Below are 21,368 nucleotides of genomic sequence, written 5' to 3' on the forward strand. Positions count from 1 at the left end.
CACTATACTTTTCTGCACATTCGTTTCTCAAATTTTTGATACATCCTTTTACAATAATACTGTTATTGGTTTCCCGAATATTAACAAATTTTTAACATTATTACTGTCTCATTTTGCACAATTTTGCACTTTTAGGCAAACAAGGCGCGAAAGACCTGTATAGTTTGGTAAAAACAAATTTTTAAAGTGATGATGCTTTAAACTTGATGTTGTGTCTGTGATATCTCAATTATCTACTAATATAGAATTGGTATATTGTGAATTATGAGTTCTGTCGCTGGTCCAACTGTAGTTTCAATATAAATTATCGCGTATCTCTGGTTTCGTACTATCATCATCTTAGTTGTACCTAAAGTAAAATTACACAGCACATTTACATGCTTCGATATATAACTGTAATTTATTTCATTATAAATGAATAAAATATTTATATATACAATATAAAACAAACAAAAGCACCAACAATAATTATAAAAAATAATGCTACCATTTATAGAAGTATTAATTGAAATCCCTGAACTGAAGTTTTATTCACACACATTCATTGCACATTATTTTATAACACATTTACAAAACATTTTATTAAGACATTACATCATAACAACTAAATTATTAAAAGATTATTTATCATTAAATTAAAATACAATTGCTTAAATCATTTGAAAGATTAAATATATTTAAAATAACGTCCCCAATGCCTTTACTATCAAATTCTCTCCTTGCTTGCTCTATACTTTTGTTTGAAATTTGTTCTTGTTTTTTTTTAAAAAAAATCAAAAAACTTATCACTGTTAACTGTACATCTAATTTTGTTCTACAAACAATAAAGCATGGTCTTTTACAGCGATTTACACTTTGTTCTCAACTTGATTAAGTACATGGCTGACTCTGTCTAAAACATTATGAATAAACGGACGTTCTTCTGGATTTACTTTCATCATGAAAAGTATAAGATCATGAATTTCCTGGAAGAAGCATAATTAATATATTAGAATGACGTAGCTACAAACTTATTTTAACACTTTCTTTTTTCAATTCTAACGACACTTTTATACACATATTTATACATTTAACTTGGCATCGATCTTTCGATGGATCTTTACTAATGATTACCATCAAATGAAAGGCTATAGATTTTTTTGGAACTCATCTGACAGGAGGAACAGAAGTACAGCAGAACTAAGGCAGCATAAAACAAAAATAACAGTAATAAATCCTAGGGGAACTACAATTATGAAGAAATTCAAATATAAAAAATGCACCACGACTTTCCTTACAGATAATAGCAATTAATCCTTTAACCGTATTGGAATCTGAAAGAAATTTAATCTACGAATTATATTTCAGACGTAAGATAGTGAGAACTAGTTTTGAGCCCAATAAGGAATTATCATTTATCGAATAGTATGCTAGATTACAGATTATATTTAACTTAATCTCAAGTATTTAAGGAGATAAAATGACAGTTGTTCATAACTACTATAAAGTACTAGCTAAAATACCCGTTCTTTGCACGGAGAGAATAGGTTTATGGAAAATATTTGAACTGCCCTTAGGATATAAAAGTAATATGAAAAATGACTTTCATTGTATGGAAGTATGACAGAAACTCATGAAGGATACTCTACTTTAGCATACGGGGTTCATTATGAAAGTAATGAGCATTGCTTTAGAAAAACTGTTTTATTGTTCCGATTGTTACAAATCTTTAAAATTCCTTAAAATACGCTCCTTCTGCATCGATACACTTCTGGAGACGTGTTTTCCACGCCTGGAAAGCATCTTTAAAGTCCTCGGCTGGAATAGCTTTTAAAAACCTTGTAACATGGGCTTGAATGTTCTGCACGGATTCCCAATGTTTTCCTTTGAGGTGTCTCTTCAAAGGGGAAACAAAAAAGTCACTAGGAGAAAGGTCAGGACTATAGGGGGTGTGGGGGACCACTGGGGTTCTGATCCGTGCCAGGAAGTCGACGACGATGAAGCCGGTGTGACTTGGTGCATTGTCGTGGTGGAGTTTCATTGAGTCTTTGATATCACTTCGAACGCGGGCGACCCTGCGTTTCAGTCTCTTGAGCACTTCTAGATAAAATCCTGCGTTGACAGGTTGTCCTGGTAGCACAAACTCGAAATGGATGATTTCTCGAACGTCGAAGAAGACAGTGAGCATGGTTTTGATTCGGGATTTGCTCATGCGCGCCTTTTTGGGGCGGGGGGAGGATGAGATGTGCCACTCCGCACTCTGCCTTTTAGATACTGGATCGTATTCGAACATCCAGGATTCGTCTCCAGTTACGACCGAGTCTAAAAAGTCCGGATCACTTTCACACAATGCCAACAACTCCTTGCAGCGCATCTGCAGGTCCTCGACAGGGTTTGCCCAAGTGGGCCCAGCCCGAAAAAACCCACCGGGTTTTTTCGGGTTGGACCCACCTGAAAAAACCCACCTGGGTTTTTGACTTCTTTGTTATTGTATTATTGGTACAACTAAGGTGATCACGTTGAAAGTTATTTTTATCAGATTTTAAACTTTCTTTGGGCGAATTATATGCTTTCATGTTAAGATAGACAACAATATTCAATATAAGACCTTTATAAAACTCTAAATGCACTGAATGAATGAATGAATGAATAAATAAATAAATAAATAAATAAAAAACCTCACCTTAGCTTGAGATAATTGTAGAACAAATTAATGTGCGGATTATGCTTATAGCCTATTTGAAGTAAAGTAAGCGATTGTATATTTTAGAAAATACTTTCCGTGAATAGTGTGTTTCCTGACTCGACGCCGCCGAGAGACGTTATCCCTCATACGTTGACGGGTTTAAGGTCATAGGTGCTGGTACTTACAGTAGATATGTAAATACATTAGTAAAACTATTAGTATTATTTCTTACCTTTGATGGTAACAAAAGTATTCAGTAAATTTTGGTTTTCCAACAACAGTTAAGTTCACTCATTTGTTGCTAGCCTTCAAATAAGTATTATGTAGAATCAACACTAGCAATAACGTAAAAATTCTTGTCAAAATTAAGAAGCTTAATGCTCGGAGCTCCGAAGACTACGTAACGCTTACTATTTCAAGTGCTGCATTCAAACTTCAGTATTGAGCTCCCTCGTGGCTAAGCGGTTAGCGTACGCGCCTTTGGCGTGGAAGACCCGGGTTCGATTCCCGGCGGGAGCTCATGTGGTTCGGATTCCACGTTAATCAGTAGGTCCACGTCTCATATAGCCTCGCTGCTGAACGGGACGCTAAACTAAAATCAACTCAACAACTCAACTCAAACTTCAGTATTAATGGAAGTTTCGGTGTACAGTAAAGCAAGCTGCATTTTCAGGGAAAACCCGTCGTGAAAGAAGTGTTCAGGAAATTCCCCCAATTGAACTCACAAAGCATCGAAATGAATACTTCAACAATAAATTATTTATTTTACGCTGGAGGATATTTCATTTCATTTTAGACATTTTGAAACATTTACTTTATAAAATATGAATTATAGGCCTATCTTTGTTAATTGTTTTAAATTAATTTTCGGAAAAGAACGGTCTTGCAACAAGTGCTCGGGTAATTCCCGTAATTGAATGCATGAAGCATCGAAAGACCATTTATTTTACGTTGAAAAATATTTAAGACATTTTGATAAATTATGTCTTTGTTTTAAATTAATATAGCTAATTGGTATTCATATTTGGCGAACGTCACTGAGGCTCCTAGGATGACTCGAGCTACATTTGTTAGTTTGTCTGCCTTTACCACACAGTGTTCAACTTTCGGTCTTTTAAATTTTCAGGATACAAACCAGAGACACACTAAATTTTCTGTTTAGATTTTGGCAGCATACCAACGTAAAATTACAAAATGGCGCTCTTTAAAAAAAAAAATAGCTGATATCCACTGGCGAAAATCCCGGGGGATTATGGGGACATATCCCCTACAATCTTGGAACTGTCTCCCTCAATAATCCGATTGGAAATGTGTCTTTTAGGAAGAAATGTGATGATTTGTGTCCAACTGTCACAAAGGAAAGTGAGATGAAATTGATACCTCCCAGAATAAGCCTCAAATCTGACCGCCTCCCAATGTTGAAGACAACTCTGCTCCCCTACCCATGTTGTCGCGGAGTCCCACACAGGGGACATAAAATATGACGATATTATTATTGCTTTACAACTTCAAAATCAGACTGGCAACATTGAGAATTGTTTATAGGGAATGATCATATTTGGATCATCCCTTGTGAACAGTTTTCAATGTTGCTGGTCGGATTTTAAAGTTATAAAGCAATAATAATATCGTCATATTTTATGTCCCCTGTAGAGGACGCCGGGACCGACATGGGTAATCCTCCCCAGCATTGTTTTTCGCCTTCATAAATATTTTGTACATCGCATATATATATATATATATATATATATATATATATATATATATATATATATATATATATATATATATATATATGTACCGTCTTACCCGTCCCCCCAATGTTGAAGACAAATTTGCGCCGCTGGTGATATCCATGCTACAAAGCGCAATTTTAGGTCTTTCAAGTTGAAATTTTCAAAGTAGAAGCACGAGAGACTAAATTAGCTGTATATATTTTGGCGGCATAAAATTTCAAAATGGGGTCCATTTTTCAAAATAGCGGTTATCCATGCTACAAGGTGCAATTTTCGGACTTTTTAAGTTGATATTTTGAGGGTAGAAGCACAAGACATTCTAAATTTGATGTATAGATTTTTTCGGCGATCCGATATAAAATTTTAAAATGGCGGCATTTTTTCAAAACAGCATTGAATAAAAAGTTGTTGCAAGTTGTGACAATGACACTCATGAAATGTAAATCATATTTTAACATTTTTACCCCAAAGAGATTGAAATATTTCGAAACAACCCAATTAAACCCGAAAAAAAACAATAAAACCCGAAAATACCCGAAAAACCCACAAGGGCCCAGGTGGGTTGGGTTTTTTCAAACCCTGGTCCTCGGTTACTATCCCATGTACCGCAAATGTTGACATGTTTAGGGTGTCCGCGATTTGTTGAATGCTCACACGCCGGTCTGAGCGCAACACTTCACGTACACGGTTAACGTTGTCGTCGGTCCTGGCCGTTGTTGGGCGTCCAGAACGGGGCTCGTCGGCGACCTCCTCCCGACCCTCCTTGAACGACTTGTGCCATTTTCCGACCTGGGATCTTGATAAACACTCCTGCTTGTAGGCCTCTTTCAGCATGTGGTAAGTTTCCGTAGCATTCTTACCCAACTTGACGCAAAACTTTATGGCGTAGCGTTGTTTGAGCGAACCCTCCATCGCGCCGTGTTACAACTTGTAAAAACGTGCTTCACGCGGATCGACATCTACACGCTGTCACTGCTCGCAGCAGACTCACTCCGGGCGCGTTTGGAAGAACAGACCACCCACTACTTTTTCCGCACAGGCAGCGCGCGCTGCAGTGGATTGTTGAGTCAGGGTAGCATCATGCTCATTACTTTCATAATGAACCCTGTACACATTGATCCCCTACCCCTTAGGATACGCTTTTTAATCAAAGTAAAATAAATAGAAAGAGAAAGAAAGAAAGAAAAAGCTCAGAGTTGGTACGATGTTCCAAAAGACATTTCTAACTGTTCAACCGTTTCCCGTGATTCGATCACAAACAATAAGTGAAATTGGTAAAGATAGGCAAGCATAAATGTCAATAAAATTTTATATAATATTCATAAATAATTATTGTTGAGGCATACAAACAATATGAATATCCTGCCGTGAAGGACTTAAGCCATTGTACTCATAAATAGTGACTGACAGCCGCACTCGAAATACTGGAGGTGAGTAATTTGAGGCAAAATTACTTACTTGTACAATACATTAAATGTAGTTATAATGACTAAATTTGCATAAATGGCTAACATTTTTGATATTGATATTTAAATATGAAAAGTTTCAACTGAATTTTAAGAAGTTTGAGAAACCTGAATTATCTTCCCCACATAGACTATCTTTTCTTTGAATTCTTGTGCAAAAATATTGTCATATCGTATGTTTCGTATAGCGTATAACGATGTTTCAAAAAGTGGAGAAAGCTCTGAAGCTGCTCATCTTGTGGGTTTTGAACAGATACTCTTTAGCCAAAGCAGAAAGTATAGGATACCTTGTTTCGTTATGTTTCCGCCTTTCTAGCTGATTGTCGTATAGCGTTAAGGGGAGTTCTATTTCATACTTTTGCATGAGTATGAACCAAAACTTTCTTCCTTTTCTTTTACCACAGATCCTACTAGAATATTGGTGTTCTAACACGAATTTCAATCTTAAAAGAGAACCCAAAATTCTAAACGATATTGAAAACCGAAACCCAAAATCGATTTTAGGTTTTTACAGAATCGATTTGGACAGCGCTACTCTAGAGATTTGTTTGAATTCGCTAAATTTGAAGATCTTACGTACATTTCCCTATTAATTAAAAAGTTACGAATTATTGTGCAGAATTTGCAAGGATGATATCCACAAATTTAACAAGATAACCTCATATATAAATGTAACCAAGAAAGTTCTTTCGCTTTTTGTGGAAGTCTGTGTTCAATTGGCCCTCACACCGTGAGTCGAATGCGAATGGGGAAGAGGCGAAGGTCAGTTGTTGGTAGGTATATCCTACATTCTACCGTGAACTTGCGTAAGGACAGAGTGAACATGGGACCTCCAGAGAGCGTCATAAGGACATGTATACTGTACGAGTTTAAACTGGGGTCAAACGCAGCTCCAGCGGGGCGGAAGAGATGCCAGGCCTTTGCTGTGGATGTCGTAACTACGTGGACAGTGAAGAGGTGCTTTAACAAGTTTAAAGACGTTGATGAAACACTCGAAGACGCACCACGTGCCGGAAGACCAACACATCTTCAGGCAACAATTAAGGCGAATAGTGGCCAGACATGTGAGGAATTGGGACTATAATTCAGTGTGAGTGGAGAAACCATTCGGCACTTGGGAAGCACTGCAAGTTGGGATGATGGATCCCACATGATTTGACTCCGGGCCAGAAGGCAACGCTAGCAGACACTTGTGTTCTTTGCTGTCTCGTCTGAGGAAGAAGCCATTTCTGGACAAGGTGTTGACATGTGATGAGAAGTGGGTCTTGTACGAAGCTCCACGACATCGTCATCATGGATTAGCATCCCATGAACGGGTTTCAAAACAGCTGAAAACAGCACTGCACCAGAAGAAGGTTTTCCTTTGTGTTTGGTGGACTGCTCACGGCATCGTGAACTACTACCACAGCAGTTGAGCCGTATTCCAGAAAAACTCAAAACTCTGGAGCCAGCACTTCCAAATCGCAAAAGGGACCTTATGTTACAACGCTAAGCCCCACGTGGCTAGGACGACCCGGGATACCATTCTACGAATTGGATGGGAAACCTATTGCTTGTGCCATATTTTCCGGACATTGCACTGTCCGATTATCATGTGTTCCATTCCTGGACAATCACCTTAGAAGAAGCCAGTTCAAATTCCTAGTAGAGGTGCAAAATTCACTTGATACCTTCTTCGCCCACCAAGTTCTACCGGGATTGAATCCATGGCCTTTTAGAACGTCGGCAGAAGTTAGTCGATACTGATGGGGACTCATTTTGATCTTCCAGCTACATCTTAGGTGACATATTGATATTCGAAAGTAGTGGGTGAAAAAGCGACAAAACTTTCTTGGTTATCTTTATAGCACTATCGTATGTACTCTTAAAATTAAAACTCTGTCCAAATATAAAGTACCAATTCACTTTTCCCTTAATTTGCCAATTAGTCATGCAAATTAGTAAACTACACCTTCGAGTACTTTTCCTCGTGTCTAACAAGCATCACCTATCAAAAACTTTTTGACAGTTGGCAACATTGAAAAACAGAAAACAAAAAGATACACATCTTTCATGGCCGTTCATAGTGATGTAAGAGTATTATTTTATACAGTAGTTTTACCAATTGAATATTATTCGATAAAAATTCCAGGCTAAAAGGTAATATAACTACTCACCTTTACACAGAAGTGTAAAACTAGCATGCAGAGGAGAAAGAAGGTCAAGACATTAACATCCGCAAATCCATTTCTCCGATGAAGCTCACAGCGGCAAACATGTATGAAATATAAGGGAGATAAAAAAAAGGACCATGCAACTTAAAGGTAAAATCTTTATTTATATATTGTTGGTAATGAAATTACTGATTTTTATCACTTCTGTCAATTTTTAGCCGATAAATACGTGCTAAATGAACAATTTGTAGTTGCAATGTAATTCATTCTTTATTGTTTCGAATGCTTTATGGAAAGGTAGTTAATGAGTTGTTACCAGAGATAAAGATACACATTTCGTGGTGGAAGACAGATTGTCTAGCTGTAGAAGAGGGTATATGAATGAAGGAGGAATCAATTTCTAAATGCCTGGATCGATAACTATACAAGATGAAACTATATTATTATTATCGAAAGGCCAACGATATCGCACCAGTGTGTTACGAGCAAACAAGATACCACTGGAAGGGTTAGGAGAGAAAGTTAGGTCACATAGTATTTTCTGCTCGGTGAGAGAGAAAATGTGACGAGAGATAAAGGACTACTTTGGGTTTCCCAAGTTTAATTAATGGAGTCACTGTAGCTTTCGTGGTAAGTATTATGATTATTGTGGTTAACTACATAATAGAAGCAACATAAACTTACTGTGCGATATGGAGTAGACTCAGGGAAACAAATATTTCCACTAATTACTGCTAATGCCACACTATCTCCTCGTTCATACACGGCATCGAATGGTGACTTATAATAGCATAAGGCATAAAGAACACAACCTAGAGACTAGGAAAGAAAAATATATTAATACCAATCTAACAAACTAAATACAACAAAATTTTAAAAAAAGGGCGCATTAAATGTGAAGTCATCACATATTAAATATAATAATTGTTAGATCATCGTAATGTTTTTTCATATTTTTGACTTAGGTTACCTTACTAATGACGTATTGAAAAAGATTATCAGAGTTTTTCACCTGCCACCATCTTGGATTTACTAATTTTTCTTCACTGCCGCGGGTGAAAATAAGGGTTTGTAGTGGTGAAGATAAAGGCTGGTGCATGGTTACTACAAAAGATAGAATGTTGAGATCTGTACTACGTAAAGCAGAAATACTGGTTTTTCATAAAACATATACAAAGGCAGAATAAAGTTTTGATAAAAGGGATTTTGAAAATCTCGAATGCAGCTATCAAAAGTATATAAGCATGCCAATTTCGAAAGCCTGTAAAATCAAAAGTGCTTGAAACCACGAGATGGCATTCTCTACACAAGAACTATGGTTAGAAGGGTTCTCAGTGAAAGTCCATTCCAATGTTTGGCACCGAAAAGTAAAAAATTAAGGTAAAATTTCTCAAAATGGGGGATCAGGAGAAATTTGAAATTTTGGTTCTGTAAATACTACTACTAATTATGAAAGAAACAGTGGATTTCAATTTGTGGTTTGAACTGATGAACGATTTACTTGATCCCAAACTTCTTATATATATTATCCAATGGTATTCCCTATAACCTGGCAAGTAACCCCTATGTTCCTTTGGGGAATCCCTCACACACATCTTGCGGAGGTTTGAAACATACATTTATATACTGGATGGTAAGGAACTATTTGAACAAACTTCTGGAGCTGATTACCGACACCGAAATGAAATGAAATGAAATTTTGAGTTTTACGTCCCACGGTTATGCCGGTTAGGCTAAAGGAGACGGTGATAATGAGTAATGAATGAAATGGTGGAATGAAGAAAGTGGGAGGAAACGGGAGAACCCCGAGAAAACCCACGCACACGGTGTTTGTCCACCACAAAGTTCACTTGGCGGGAGCAGGGTTTGAACCCGAGACCCCTAACACCAGAGGTACCGACACCGAAACTAGCAAAAAAGTTCTATGGCACTTTGGTCAGTGACGAGTAGTTCCCTTTGGAAAGGAATTTTGCGGCTTCGTGAAATTCCTTTCCGAAGCAAATCTCTGATATTGCTCATTACCCTTACCACTATTTATGCAGTACTACTTTAACATCAACTTCCTGTGTATTGAAATCCTCCTTCCCGGATAGGAAAAAATGAAATCTTTAAATTTTACATCCCACGGTAATGCCAGCTAGGCTAAAGGAGACGGTGATGATGATAAATTAATGAAATGGTGGAATAAAGAAAGTGGGAAAAAACGGGAGAACCCCGAGAAAACCCACGCACACGGTGTTTGCCCACCAGAAAGTTCACTTGCCGCGAGCTGGGATCGAACCAGGGACACTATGCACCAGAGGTAAAGGCTCTACCACTGAGCCACCGTGGCCCTCCCTCCTGTGTGGAACATCTGAAATCACAACTGAAAAAATATCTGGAGAAATAAGTACCGGACGAAAAAATGTTCGAAATAAGTAGTTAGTATGTTGGAGGGAGCACTTCAAATGTGATACAATTAGCTCTCCTCCCCCTGTGGAGTGATATGAGGTCAACTTTGAAATCTTAAATGGGGATTCCCACTTTTGTCGCAGATTCGGATTCTAGAGGAAAAAATAAGTAAATTTTATTCAAAACATTTTTTATTCGTGATACATGGTGCTATAATCAATAAAAACTAGTTTCATTAAAGTTTCTTTTATTGGGAGCTCCTACATTTCATTTCTGAATAAATCTGCGATAAGCAGATCCTGTGGTTTATTTATTTATTTATTTATTTATTTATTTATTTATTTTTCTTATTAATTTTCGGTTTGGGCCTGGAAATGTTTCTTTTCCACGTTCCTCGATCTTCAGCTTCCTCTTTTAACTCCCAATATTTTTATCTATTTTTCAAATCATGAACCAGTTGTATTCTTCTTCCTATTGTTCACTTTCCTTCTATCTTTCTTTCTATGGTAATATGAAGACAATTTCTTCGCAAAATGTGTCCAATCCGATTGGCCTTCCTACGAAGGATGCTGATTAGAAGCGTTCTCTTCTCTCAAATCTGTTTCAAAACATCTTCATTTGTTTCTCTCTCTCTCTCTCTCTCTCTCTGTCCATTTTATCTTCTCCAACTTCCTCTAACATCACATTTCCAAGCGCTCTAAATATTTCTCCTCTAACTTCTTTAATTACCAAGTCTCTGAACCATACAGTCCAATGCTCCATATATAGCACTTGACCATCTTCTTAGTCCTATATTACGCCTGCTAGTTAAGAGTGATCTTTTCTTGTTGAATGCTTCTTTGGTTATGGCAATTCTTGACCTGATCTCTTTGTTACAGTAAGCGTCTCTCGTCAAAACACTTTACAGAAACTTGAAATGCTCGACCTCTTTAAGTTTTCTTTGTTCTACTCTGACCCACAAGAGTGTTTCCACGGGATATTCTCAAGACTTTTGATTTTTGATGTTGATTTCCATTCCATATAGTTTCTCAATGTCAACTATTTTGTCAATCATCTCCTGCAGTCCTTCGGTTCTAGCTATAATAATCGTATCATCCGCATATCTGATCTTGTTAATGATCTGCCCTCCAACTTTGAAAGCCCCAATATTTATTAATGCTTCCTTCAAATATCCTTAATGTAAATGTTGAATAACTGGGGAGACATACGACATCCTTGTCTGACTCCTCTTCAAATCTCCACACTATTAGTTTCTCCTTCATTCAAGCGCAACTTCACTCGTTGTCCTACGTGCAGGTTCTGAATGAGTCGTCGGTCTCTCCAGTTGGCCCCAATTTCTTTAAGTACTATCAAAAGTTCGTCCAATTGACCTGGTCAAAAGCTTTTTGCCAGTCAATGAAGCACAAACACAACTCTTCATTTACAGAAAAAAAAAAAAAAAAAAAAACTCGTTCTGATATAATTCTCATCATGCCAATACCATTTCTGGTGCCTTTCCCTTTCCGGAATCCAAATTGATCTTGCTCTAAAATCTCTCCTATCTTATTTTCCAGCCGCTTGTTCAGTATGGGCGCAATAATATTTCCAGTGTGGGGAATAAGGCTAATGGTTCTGTAATCGCTGTATTTCTTTGCTTGCTTTTTCTTGGGTAATGCAATCTTTGTAACATAAAGGAAATCCTTTAGTTATTCTTTACTCAGGAAGATCTTGTTAATGAATAAAATCAATACTTTCATTTCATTGTCTCCTAGTCCCTTGAGCAAATCTGCTGGTATGTCGTCGTCTCCAGTGGCCTTCCTCCTTCGCATATCTTTAATGGCTTATACTATACTACTTCATTTTTCAATATACTGGGTCCTTTTGCATCATCATCCACCTCTTCCTCTGCTTCGATCGTAATGTCTTTAGGGCGGTCCTTCTGATCATACGTATCTTTTATGTATTTTTCCCAAATTTCATACGTATTTTTCCCAATAGTCCAATCAGTGACTACATGACTTTGTTGATCTTTGATTCCAAATACAATTATACTCTTGTTAACTTTCCTCCCTAATTCTTCTGTTTTCTGATACCTCAGGTTATATCTGCCACGCCGTTGATGTTAAATTATTTCTTCACGTATATGTTCCATGTACTTTTCTTTAACTTATTCCGTATATCTTCTCAATTCATTATTCAGACTTCTGTATTCATTGATGTCCGTGGTTTTCGCGCTTCTGCGTTCCTCCATCTTCTTAAGTATCGCTTCAGTTACCCACAGTTTTCTTGGTTTATATACATATATATATATATGTAGCAATATACATAAAAAAAATGCCGAGCAATCTCTCCTTGATGATTTCACATGGAATGACCCAAAAGTAACAATAAGATTTGATATGAATAAATTGTTAATTTATTTGAAACTTTAATTATCATCATATACTGTATTTATACACGAATTTCAGAGATTTCTCTTTCCTTATGCTCTGTTTATATTACATATTCGAATTGCAGAGAAACTGAAAATACTTTTTAAAAGGGTAATACAACTCTAGGTTAATAACCTGCAAAAGAAAGATATGTTAAATTTTACGAAGAAATTAGCTGCTATCTGTAGTTTGTTTCCTTCTTAAACAAATAACTGTAGCAATTAAATCGTAAATGCATTTTTCTGTAGAACACGTTAGCGTGGGCTGTTTTTCTTTAAATGGGTAGTGCGGAAAAGGTGCCATTGGTGTCACGAAGTTCACGCATCAAATTTAAAGTTTTTAGATCAACTCTTTGATTTGCCAAAAATGCCGTGAAATTTCCCTAAAACTGATTTTTTGTAAAAAATTTCAGCAATATATATAATTTTTATTTTTATGTTTTAGCTGAATTCACGTTTAGTGCTGTAAATGCCTAAATAAGATCTGATTAAGTATTATTTAGGGGCTATTTGCTCCTAAATGAGCTGATTTTTAATCGCTTCATCACGTATAAATAAGCAAACGCTGCAAATTTTGTTTCGATCTCCCGCCTGTTTCTTTCGTCTGTTTATGTTCCTTGCAATTACTTACTTCTTTCTTTCTATTCGATACGCAGATGTGTCATATTTTTGGGTAACGTCACGCTGCAAGCCACGATTTAGAAATCGGAAAATGGAAGATAGTGTGGAACGGAGTGGAGCGCAGTGTTCCCAACTGTATTGACATGTTCTTAAACATAGAGACTTTTAGACAATTTGATAACTGTAGAGTCGGATTTTGTAAATTAGTAGGAAGAGTACGATTTAAAAAAAAAAAAAAAAAAAAAAAGAAAAGAAAAGAAAAATAAAGTGCAATTAATCGACATACTGGTAATATTAATTCGTCAATGTTACTGTGCTTCACACAATCATGACAAATTGTAATTGTACCTGCTTTACCAACCCTGGTTTCGATCGATTCAAATTTTAACTTTAAAAATGGCCGAAAAATTATGTAAAATTTGAGCTGACTGCTACATCTATATTGCATAACACTAAAACAAAGATGAAAAACAAAACTGAGGCTAGAGTTTCTTAATTCAGAGCTGCTTTAATTATAAATTCTTCTCTGAAGGCACAAGAAAGGCACTGTGGAACTTCCGACACACATCTCTCCATAACCAAAGTATTATAGAGGTTTGTTTGGTCTTTAGGAGATTCGAACCCAGTTAGAGTGGAAAAGAGATGTATGTGAAATACCGTCTCGCCTTTCAATGTTTTCAGAAAAACATAATGGAAGGAAATACCAGCATGTATTAAGGATTTCTGGTGAGCAAAAATACATATTACGTAATTTTATGTAACTAAATTATGAATAATGACATCAGTATCAATATTTAAGTTAAAATTCCAGAGGGGAGTTTTTGATCAAAAGTAGACATTTAACTTAGTTTTGGGATTTATCCAAAATTTTGTTAACAACACTAGTGGAGCAGTGTTTCTGAATAAAACCAGTCAGGTGGATTTTTTTTTTTTTTTTTTTTTTTTTTTTTGTGCTGTTAAGCTGTAACATTTGCTCAGCAAGCTTGTAAACATTTTTTCTCGTGCGATACAGTGCTTTTGTGTGATGATAAACGTGCCATTACTTTGCTGGGCGTTGTTATTAAGACAATTTTATCAATAGCTAATGCAAAGTGCCATTACTATGCAAGAAAGTTGTAATAACCAAGAAAATAAGGTGCTCTTTAACATCTGCTTTCAGCCCAGTAAATACAAGATTAGACAAGTTGCTAAGTCAGCGTGACGAATGGAGTTTCTGTGTATTATCAAAAGCGCTATACTGGACGACAAATGGTAAGCTTTCAGCTCAATTCTTTAAAAACTTCTTTTTCAATGTAGTCCAGGATCTGACTATGGTTCTGTAGGAAAATTTGGGTATGGAGAATTTTTCTTTAGAAGTGTTTAGTAGATGTCTTACTAATTAATTTTTACTTGGGTGGACACCCGACACCTGGTACGTTTTCCGGTTATGACGTCATCGAAGATGGCAACTGCTTAATCACAGAAGTATTAATATCTCGACTAATTTCGGACTGATAAACATGTAATTTCGTTCGTTTCTTTCCGAGTTGCTTAGCAACGGTCTTAGTACGTATGTTTTTACTAATGTGAACACCCAATGCATATCTTTTGGATGACGTTATCCAAGATGGTGGTTACTTAATCACAAAAATGTTCAAATCTCCGCTAATATTGGACTGATTAACACGCAATTTCGGTTTGTTTGTTTTTTTTTTTTTTTTTTTTTTTTTTTTTGTTTTGTTTTGTTTTGTTACTTAGCAGGGGTGCTAGGAAGTATTTTCCTTACTAAGGTGAACATCAACACATTCCCTGGAATGACTTCATCCAATATGGTGGCTGCTCAATTACAAAGTATTAATACTTCTGGTAATATTTTACTGAAATTAACACAGAATCTTGTTATAATTTTTCATTACTGTTACACAAATGTTCTAGTAATTAATTTAAATTTAGGTGGTCATCCGATAAATTTTCCACATATGACATCATCCAAGATGGCGGTTGCTCAATCACAGAAATCTTTATATCTCTGGTAATATTTGACTAATCAACATGAAAGTTTTTCAGTACGTTGTAATTACTATTGACGAAGCGACTTCTAAAATCGCAATACCACTTTTAATATTCCAAATGACCTAGAAATATATTATTGAAATAGTAATTAAAATATATTAAACCATTTTTTAAAATAGCGTTAAATATTTAAACATACTTAAACTACATTAACATTCAGCAGACATACACAACAACACATACATCCATTCCTTTTATTAATATCGTGAACTAAAAAATCCAACTAATTTTCTAATCCAGTAAACTATGTGCTCTAACAAATTCTTTTAACTAAAATATGTTGCAACATAATAATTAATTACTAAATAATTAGTAAATAATAAATAAATAATTACAAACAGTTGCGTTAATTCTGATATTATAAATATTATTAAAAACACATATCAATAGCCTTCCCTACAAACCATTCTGTTTACAATATGAGGTGTAACAGAAGTTTTAAATTATAGTATATGATAAACAAACCAATGAATATCGCCACCACCTTTTTTTAAAAGATTTCATGTAAACAGATTTTTACAAGTTGAATCCGGCTCCTTTACACTTTTACACTTGCAAAAAGAACAATATAGACGTCAAACGAGTACATGCCCCAATAAACTCATTATAGTGCAGTAGTTTGGCACAAAAATATTTCTATTCTGGATACCAGCATGAAACTTGGCACATTTATTAATTATAATATGTAGAATGAAAATCCGCCGGGACACAAAACCGATGATCACCCCGTCGGACAGAATTCAAGATGGCGTCCAAAATGGCGGCACAAACTGAAAATACTCCAATTTTGCCGTTCTTCGGGCCAGTTTATATGTTCATTGGCATGCTAAATTCAAATAACGAGCTTTTAAAAATATTAAGGTAATAGATTTACAAATATAAAGAATTATGGCATATTTACACCCATTTTAATGCAAAATTAAACATGCTATTTACTGTAATAACAACGAGAAAATCGTTTTTAAAATTTTGAATGACGTGTTCAGACCTTATAAGTAAATCCAAAGGTATTATTGTAGTTAAGTGTTAATTATGTGTTTTAAGTAATCCCATGTTGCTTGAGTAATCTCAGTAATCTCATGGACTGGTGTATTAGTTGATGCTAGAGTAACATCAACTGGACGAGCTGAATCGCTTCTATCGTGCTCTCATGTCAAGCGCGCTCGCTATGCTCACCAAGTAACAGTGGCTGCACTATATATTTTGAAAACAGAAGCATACAAAGCATATAAATATATCAATGTCTCTGAAGGAATGTCATATTTAGATTTTAACGAATGGTATAATCTAAGCAATGAAGAATCTCCGCAATTTATTTTCTGGTCAATAACTATGGAACTACAGATTCTATTGCTCTCTTTCTTACAAAGTGTGCGTGAAGGAAATTTTGTACAATTCAAAACTATTCTGGAAGATATATGTCCCTGGATGTTTGTTTTAAATCACACAAACTATGTTTGCTGGTTGCCATTTTTCATCAAAACACTGAAAGAACTGGAGATGCGCCATCCGTTTATATATAAAGAATTCATGAAAGGCAAATTCGTAAGTCAGAAGAGCAATCGAGCATTTTGAGCAATGGCGGATGACCATTTGCATGAGCAAAATAACAAACAAGTTAAAGAAATTGGTGGAGCAATAGGACTTTTTGACAAACCTGCTGCACTTTTGAAATGGATGGTTGCAGGGCCAGATGTTGCAAAAATGATATCTGACTTTGAAGACTAGTTTTCAGTTTTCGATGGTGAAGAAGATGCAGGTGATGAAAATAACGTACAGCATAAAGAAAGCAGCAAAGCTTTTGAAAAGAGATATAAGGAACACGTTTTAGATGTTGTAGCTTTCTTTAAAAACTATGGTAACCCATTTGAAGAAGATATATTAACAACAACAGTTAGCAAAATACGTGCAACAAAAGATGCAGAGATGTCGGTCAGAGAAGCCAGGAATCTTGGAAGATGTCTGTATGAAAATTTTGTACAAGAGAGGTTGATTGAAGGGAAACATCAATTCATACAGTAATTAAAAGGTGTAATTTAGTGTTATTTAACAACAGAATGACAAAGGGGAAATCTAAACTTCAAATGCAAACAACAGTCCTTAGAAAGGACGCAAATATATTATGCAAATTGTATGTGGCGAGTCAGATTAGGCAACCTGACGTTACAACATTTTTTTCTCACGAAACTCACCCATATCCTCCCTCTATTAGCGAGTTCGGTAAACTTCGCAAACCATCAAGAAAGTCTGACAATATTACCTGTTTATCTTCAGATGTTTGTGAGAATCATGACAGTGACTGTAGTATTTCATTTTGCTCGGCTATTGTTGTAGATGGTGCTGCCCTTATTCATTCTCTTACTCCAGGTTCATCTAAAACATTTGGAGAATTTGCAACCAAAATATTTCGACCTGCCGTAGAATCTCACCTGCAGAAATTTGATAGAGTTGATGTAGTATTTGACAGATACTTGGCAAGAAGTCGTAAGGCTGACACTCGTTTGAAACGAGGTTCTGGAGAAAAATGTTAATCAAAAGAACAACACCATTCCCAAGGGTATTTAGGAAATTTTTGCAAGTTGATGAAAAAAAAAGCAACTTTTCCACTTATTTGCTTCTGAAATTGAATCACTGGAAGTTGGTTGTAAGGTTGTTATTTGCACTGATGAAGACCTAATAATTTACGTAGGATTCTACCATAACAACAACCAACTGTCTCCTTGTTCACATGAAGAGGCAGATACAACAATTCTTCTACATGTGAAAGATGCAGTTTTATGTGGCCACAAAAATGTTGTAATTTCAACAGTAGATTCAGATGTAATAATAATTGCTGCAGCGGCCCTGAAGGAGTTGCAGGCTCTCGATTTGCAGAACTTGTACTTTATTTACGGTGTTGTGAAAAACAGAAAACAGTTTTCACTCTGTGAAATGTTACAAAATGTATGTCCTGAAACTTGTGAAGCATTGCCGTTTTTTCATGCTTACACGGGTTGTGACACAGTATCTTCTTTTCATGGGGTTAGTAAAACTAAAGCTTGGAATGTGTGGAAGACACTGCCAGAACAAACGGACGTCTTTATTCGATTGTCTACCTCATTCATTTTATCTGATGATGATTTTGATATGATACAGTATTTTACAGTGCTTCTGTATGACACAATCAGCGCAACAAAAATAGTCAATGAATGCAGAAGAATACTTTTCACACAGAAGAATAGATCCCTTGAAAATATACCCCCTACTGAAGATGCTTTAAGATATCACTTGAAAAGAACAATGTTCCAAGCCAGTGTTTGGAGACAGTGTGTACAGCGTCAGCGTGACATTCCTGATATTACCGACTGGGGATAGAAAGTCTCAGATTCCCCACCATGGCTTACACCATTATGGACAGTTCTTCCAGAAGTATCAATGAAATGTTCGGAATTAACCTGCTGCCACTGCAAAACAATGTGTATGAACAAATGCAAATGTCAAAGCTTGAACATGCAGTGTACCGCCTTATGCTCTTGTGATGGACAATGTATACAGTGAGTGAGTTATTGATAGATGAGACTTAGACAAGCATTCCATCTCTAGTACAGAACGATTAAAATATAGTACTCTTTAAAATTGTTCGCAATTTCTTTTAAAAAAAGAAAGGAAGGAAGGAATATTCATTAAGGTTACATTCTTATTTTAGCAAATTTCGAAATAAAAAAGAATAGATTTGAAACACACTTTTGTATATATAATTTTATTTTTAATATTCTACTTGATGACGATGATGATGATGATGATGGGTGTTCTGTCCGAGGGTAGGTAGTTGGCCCGAAGGTCCCTGGGCAAGGTGAACCCATGGTGGTCTTGCCATTGCCTTCCATGGGATGATGATGACGTTCTAAGGACGGCTCCTACAGTTTAACGAAGGATCCGAACCACTTGTGTCCCCACCGGGAATCGCACTCGGAACCCCTTGATTGCAAGGCGACGAGTGGAGCCACTCATCCACCAAGGACACTATATTCTATCTTAACATGCAATAATTCAACGCAATAATTTAGTAAATGCTCCCATATTATTTAATTTTACTCCCTTTACTTTCTATTTATCACCCTACTGCCAAAGAACTTAATTGCAATCATTATCCCCCTCCCCTCCTTTTATAGAAGCTCCTATGACCTGTGTCCCGGTGGTTTTTTATTGTGTATTACCATCTAAATAACTATGCCAAATTTTATTCTGGTATCCAGAAAAGAAATATTCTTATTGAAATTTGTACCAAGCGACTGCACTATTAGGATACTGTTGTAAGTTTTGTTTTGGTATCAAACATTCTTCTGTCATTTCAAGACCAAAATCGCAGGGGTCTAAGTGAACAATTTTGTCATAAGTACAGTACCGTTGAAGGTATGTATAAAATTAAGATCTTAATACCTTCCCATAACACTAATGCTTGAAGGTGGCAATTCGTTAATGTCTACATTTTTTCCATGATGGTACTACCAAACCCTGAATTCATCTAAAGATGTGCAATGGATTCTTTCTTCAGTAGCTGTACTAAGTATTCTTCTGCAGCTTTAAGGTTTTTTCCCTACATCATCCCAGTCAGGCGACACTCCAAAGTTTCCCAAATACATGCTCGATGCAGAATGGATAGCTGGTTTCTTCGCACCGAACATACTAGTGTACTGGATGGCTGGAAGCAGTTTGTACAGATCTTCTCCCATTTTTCGGTAAATGGCATGAACAAAAGTCGTATGGAATCACCAACTCCAGTGCGCATCCACATTTCTTGCAAAATAATTTGGTGAAGAGTAGACAAATGAAACAATGTTAGCGTCAGAACTAATGAGAACTATTTTGGTGAACCCACATTGGGATGTATATTCTTAGAACGAATCATCATTCTAAAGTCAACTTCCTCCAATAGTAAGCAATTTATTTCTGAATGATTAACTTGCATTCCACTTTGCACAGATATACAGTTGAATATTATTTCATCTTCATCACCAGAGAAGGCACTAAAGGTGTGGTTGGTAGCAATGGCGCTTCAATCAAGAAAGACATCAATATTTTCGCAATAAACTCTTGTAATTGCAGTCTGTTCCTTAAAGATCTCCAGAAACTATTGAGTTGGACGGGCAATGGAATGTCTTTGGAGACGCAAGCTACATCTGTAACATACGCTCTATTTTGCCTTCGCATTCTCTCGTGTTCTTTAGATGATAATTTGTGGTAGCTGTCGAACACACAATAGACCCTTCCATAATTCTTCCCCAAGTACAGGGACAACTTTCAAACCGCTTGCTGTAAGTTTACACTGCAAGTCAGCCAAGCTAGCATCCAGCTTGATTGGAAAACGTACAAGTATACTGCTAGCTGAATTCCAGTAGCGAAGTTACATGGAGGCAACCTTGCACTCAGTGTTCCATTCAAGCTTGACGCAAGCGTTTTACTAGCCAATGAACGGCCAGCGATGCTATGCTATGACGCTCTGCGAGGAGTCTAAAGCATCGCTTGCAAGTACAACGAAATGCAGATTGTATGAAAGCACGCGTTGAAAATGCAAGCGTAGAAAGCCAAAAGCCTTCGGCGTCTTCACGTCTCGTACACTACTCCTGAAACGTTGCTTCACAAGAATGTAATCGATTTGGTAGCGTTTCGTATTTTCGTATTTCCTGGACTTTCCCACGTGTACAGCTTGGTTCTTCTCTTCTTAAACCACGTGTTCATGACCACCAGATCATGTTGCTTACAGAAATCGATAAGCATTTGACCTCGTTCATTTCTTCTACCTAGTCCAAACGGTCCCACTACCTTATTCTCAGCTCCCTCTCCTACTATGCTGTTGAAGTCTCCCATTACTACGGCGTTCACCTTACCTCTTCC

General features: G+C 36.5%; 1 protein-coding gene across 3 annotated transcripts in view; it reads right to left on the reverse strand.

The window, feature by feature from the left end:
• Positions 1-372: 372 nt before the first annotated feature.
• Positions 373-21,368, reverse strand: part of LOC145671242 (serine/threonine-protein kinase 16) — a 73,558-nt gene continuing 52,562 nt past the window's right edge. For all 3 annotated transcript variants that reach the window (XM_081740152.1, XM_081740151.1, XM_081740153.1), the window contains 2 exons: positions 8,705-8,839; positions 373-965 (listed from right to left, as the gene is read on the reverse strand). In XM_081740152.1, the coding sequence (XP_081596278.1) occupies positions 849-965; positions 8,705-8,839 (252 nt within the window). In that variant the 3' untranslated portion in view covers positions 373-848. The remainder of the gene's footprint in view (positions 966-8,704; positions 8,840-21,368) is intronic.

Source organism: Thermobia domestica, chromosome 15 (assembly GCF_964235325.1).
Source record: "Thermobia domestica chromosome 15, izTheDome1.hap1.1, whole genome shotgun sequence".
Taxonomy (NCBI): domain Eukaryota; kingdom Metazoa; phylum Arthropoda; class Insecta; order Zygentoma; family Lepismatidae; genus Thermobia; species Thermobia domestica.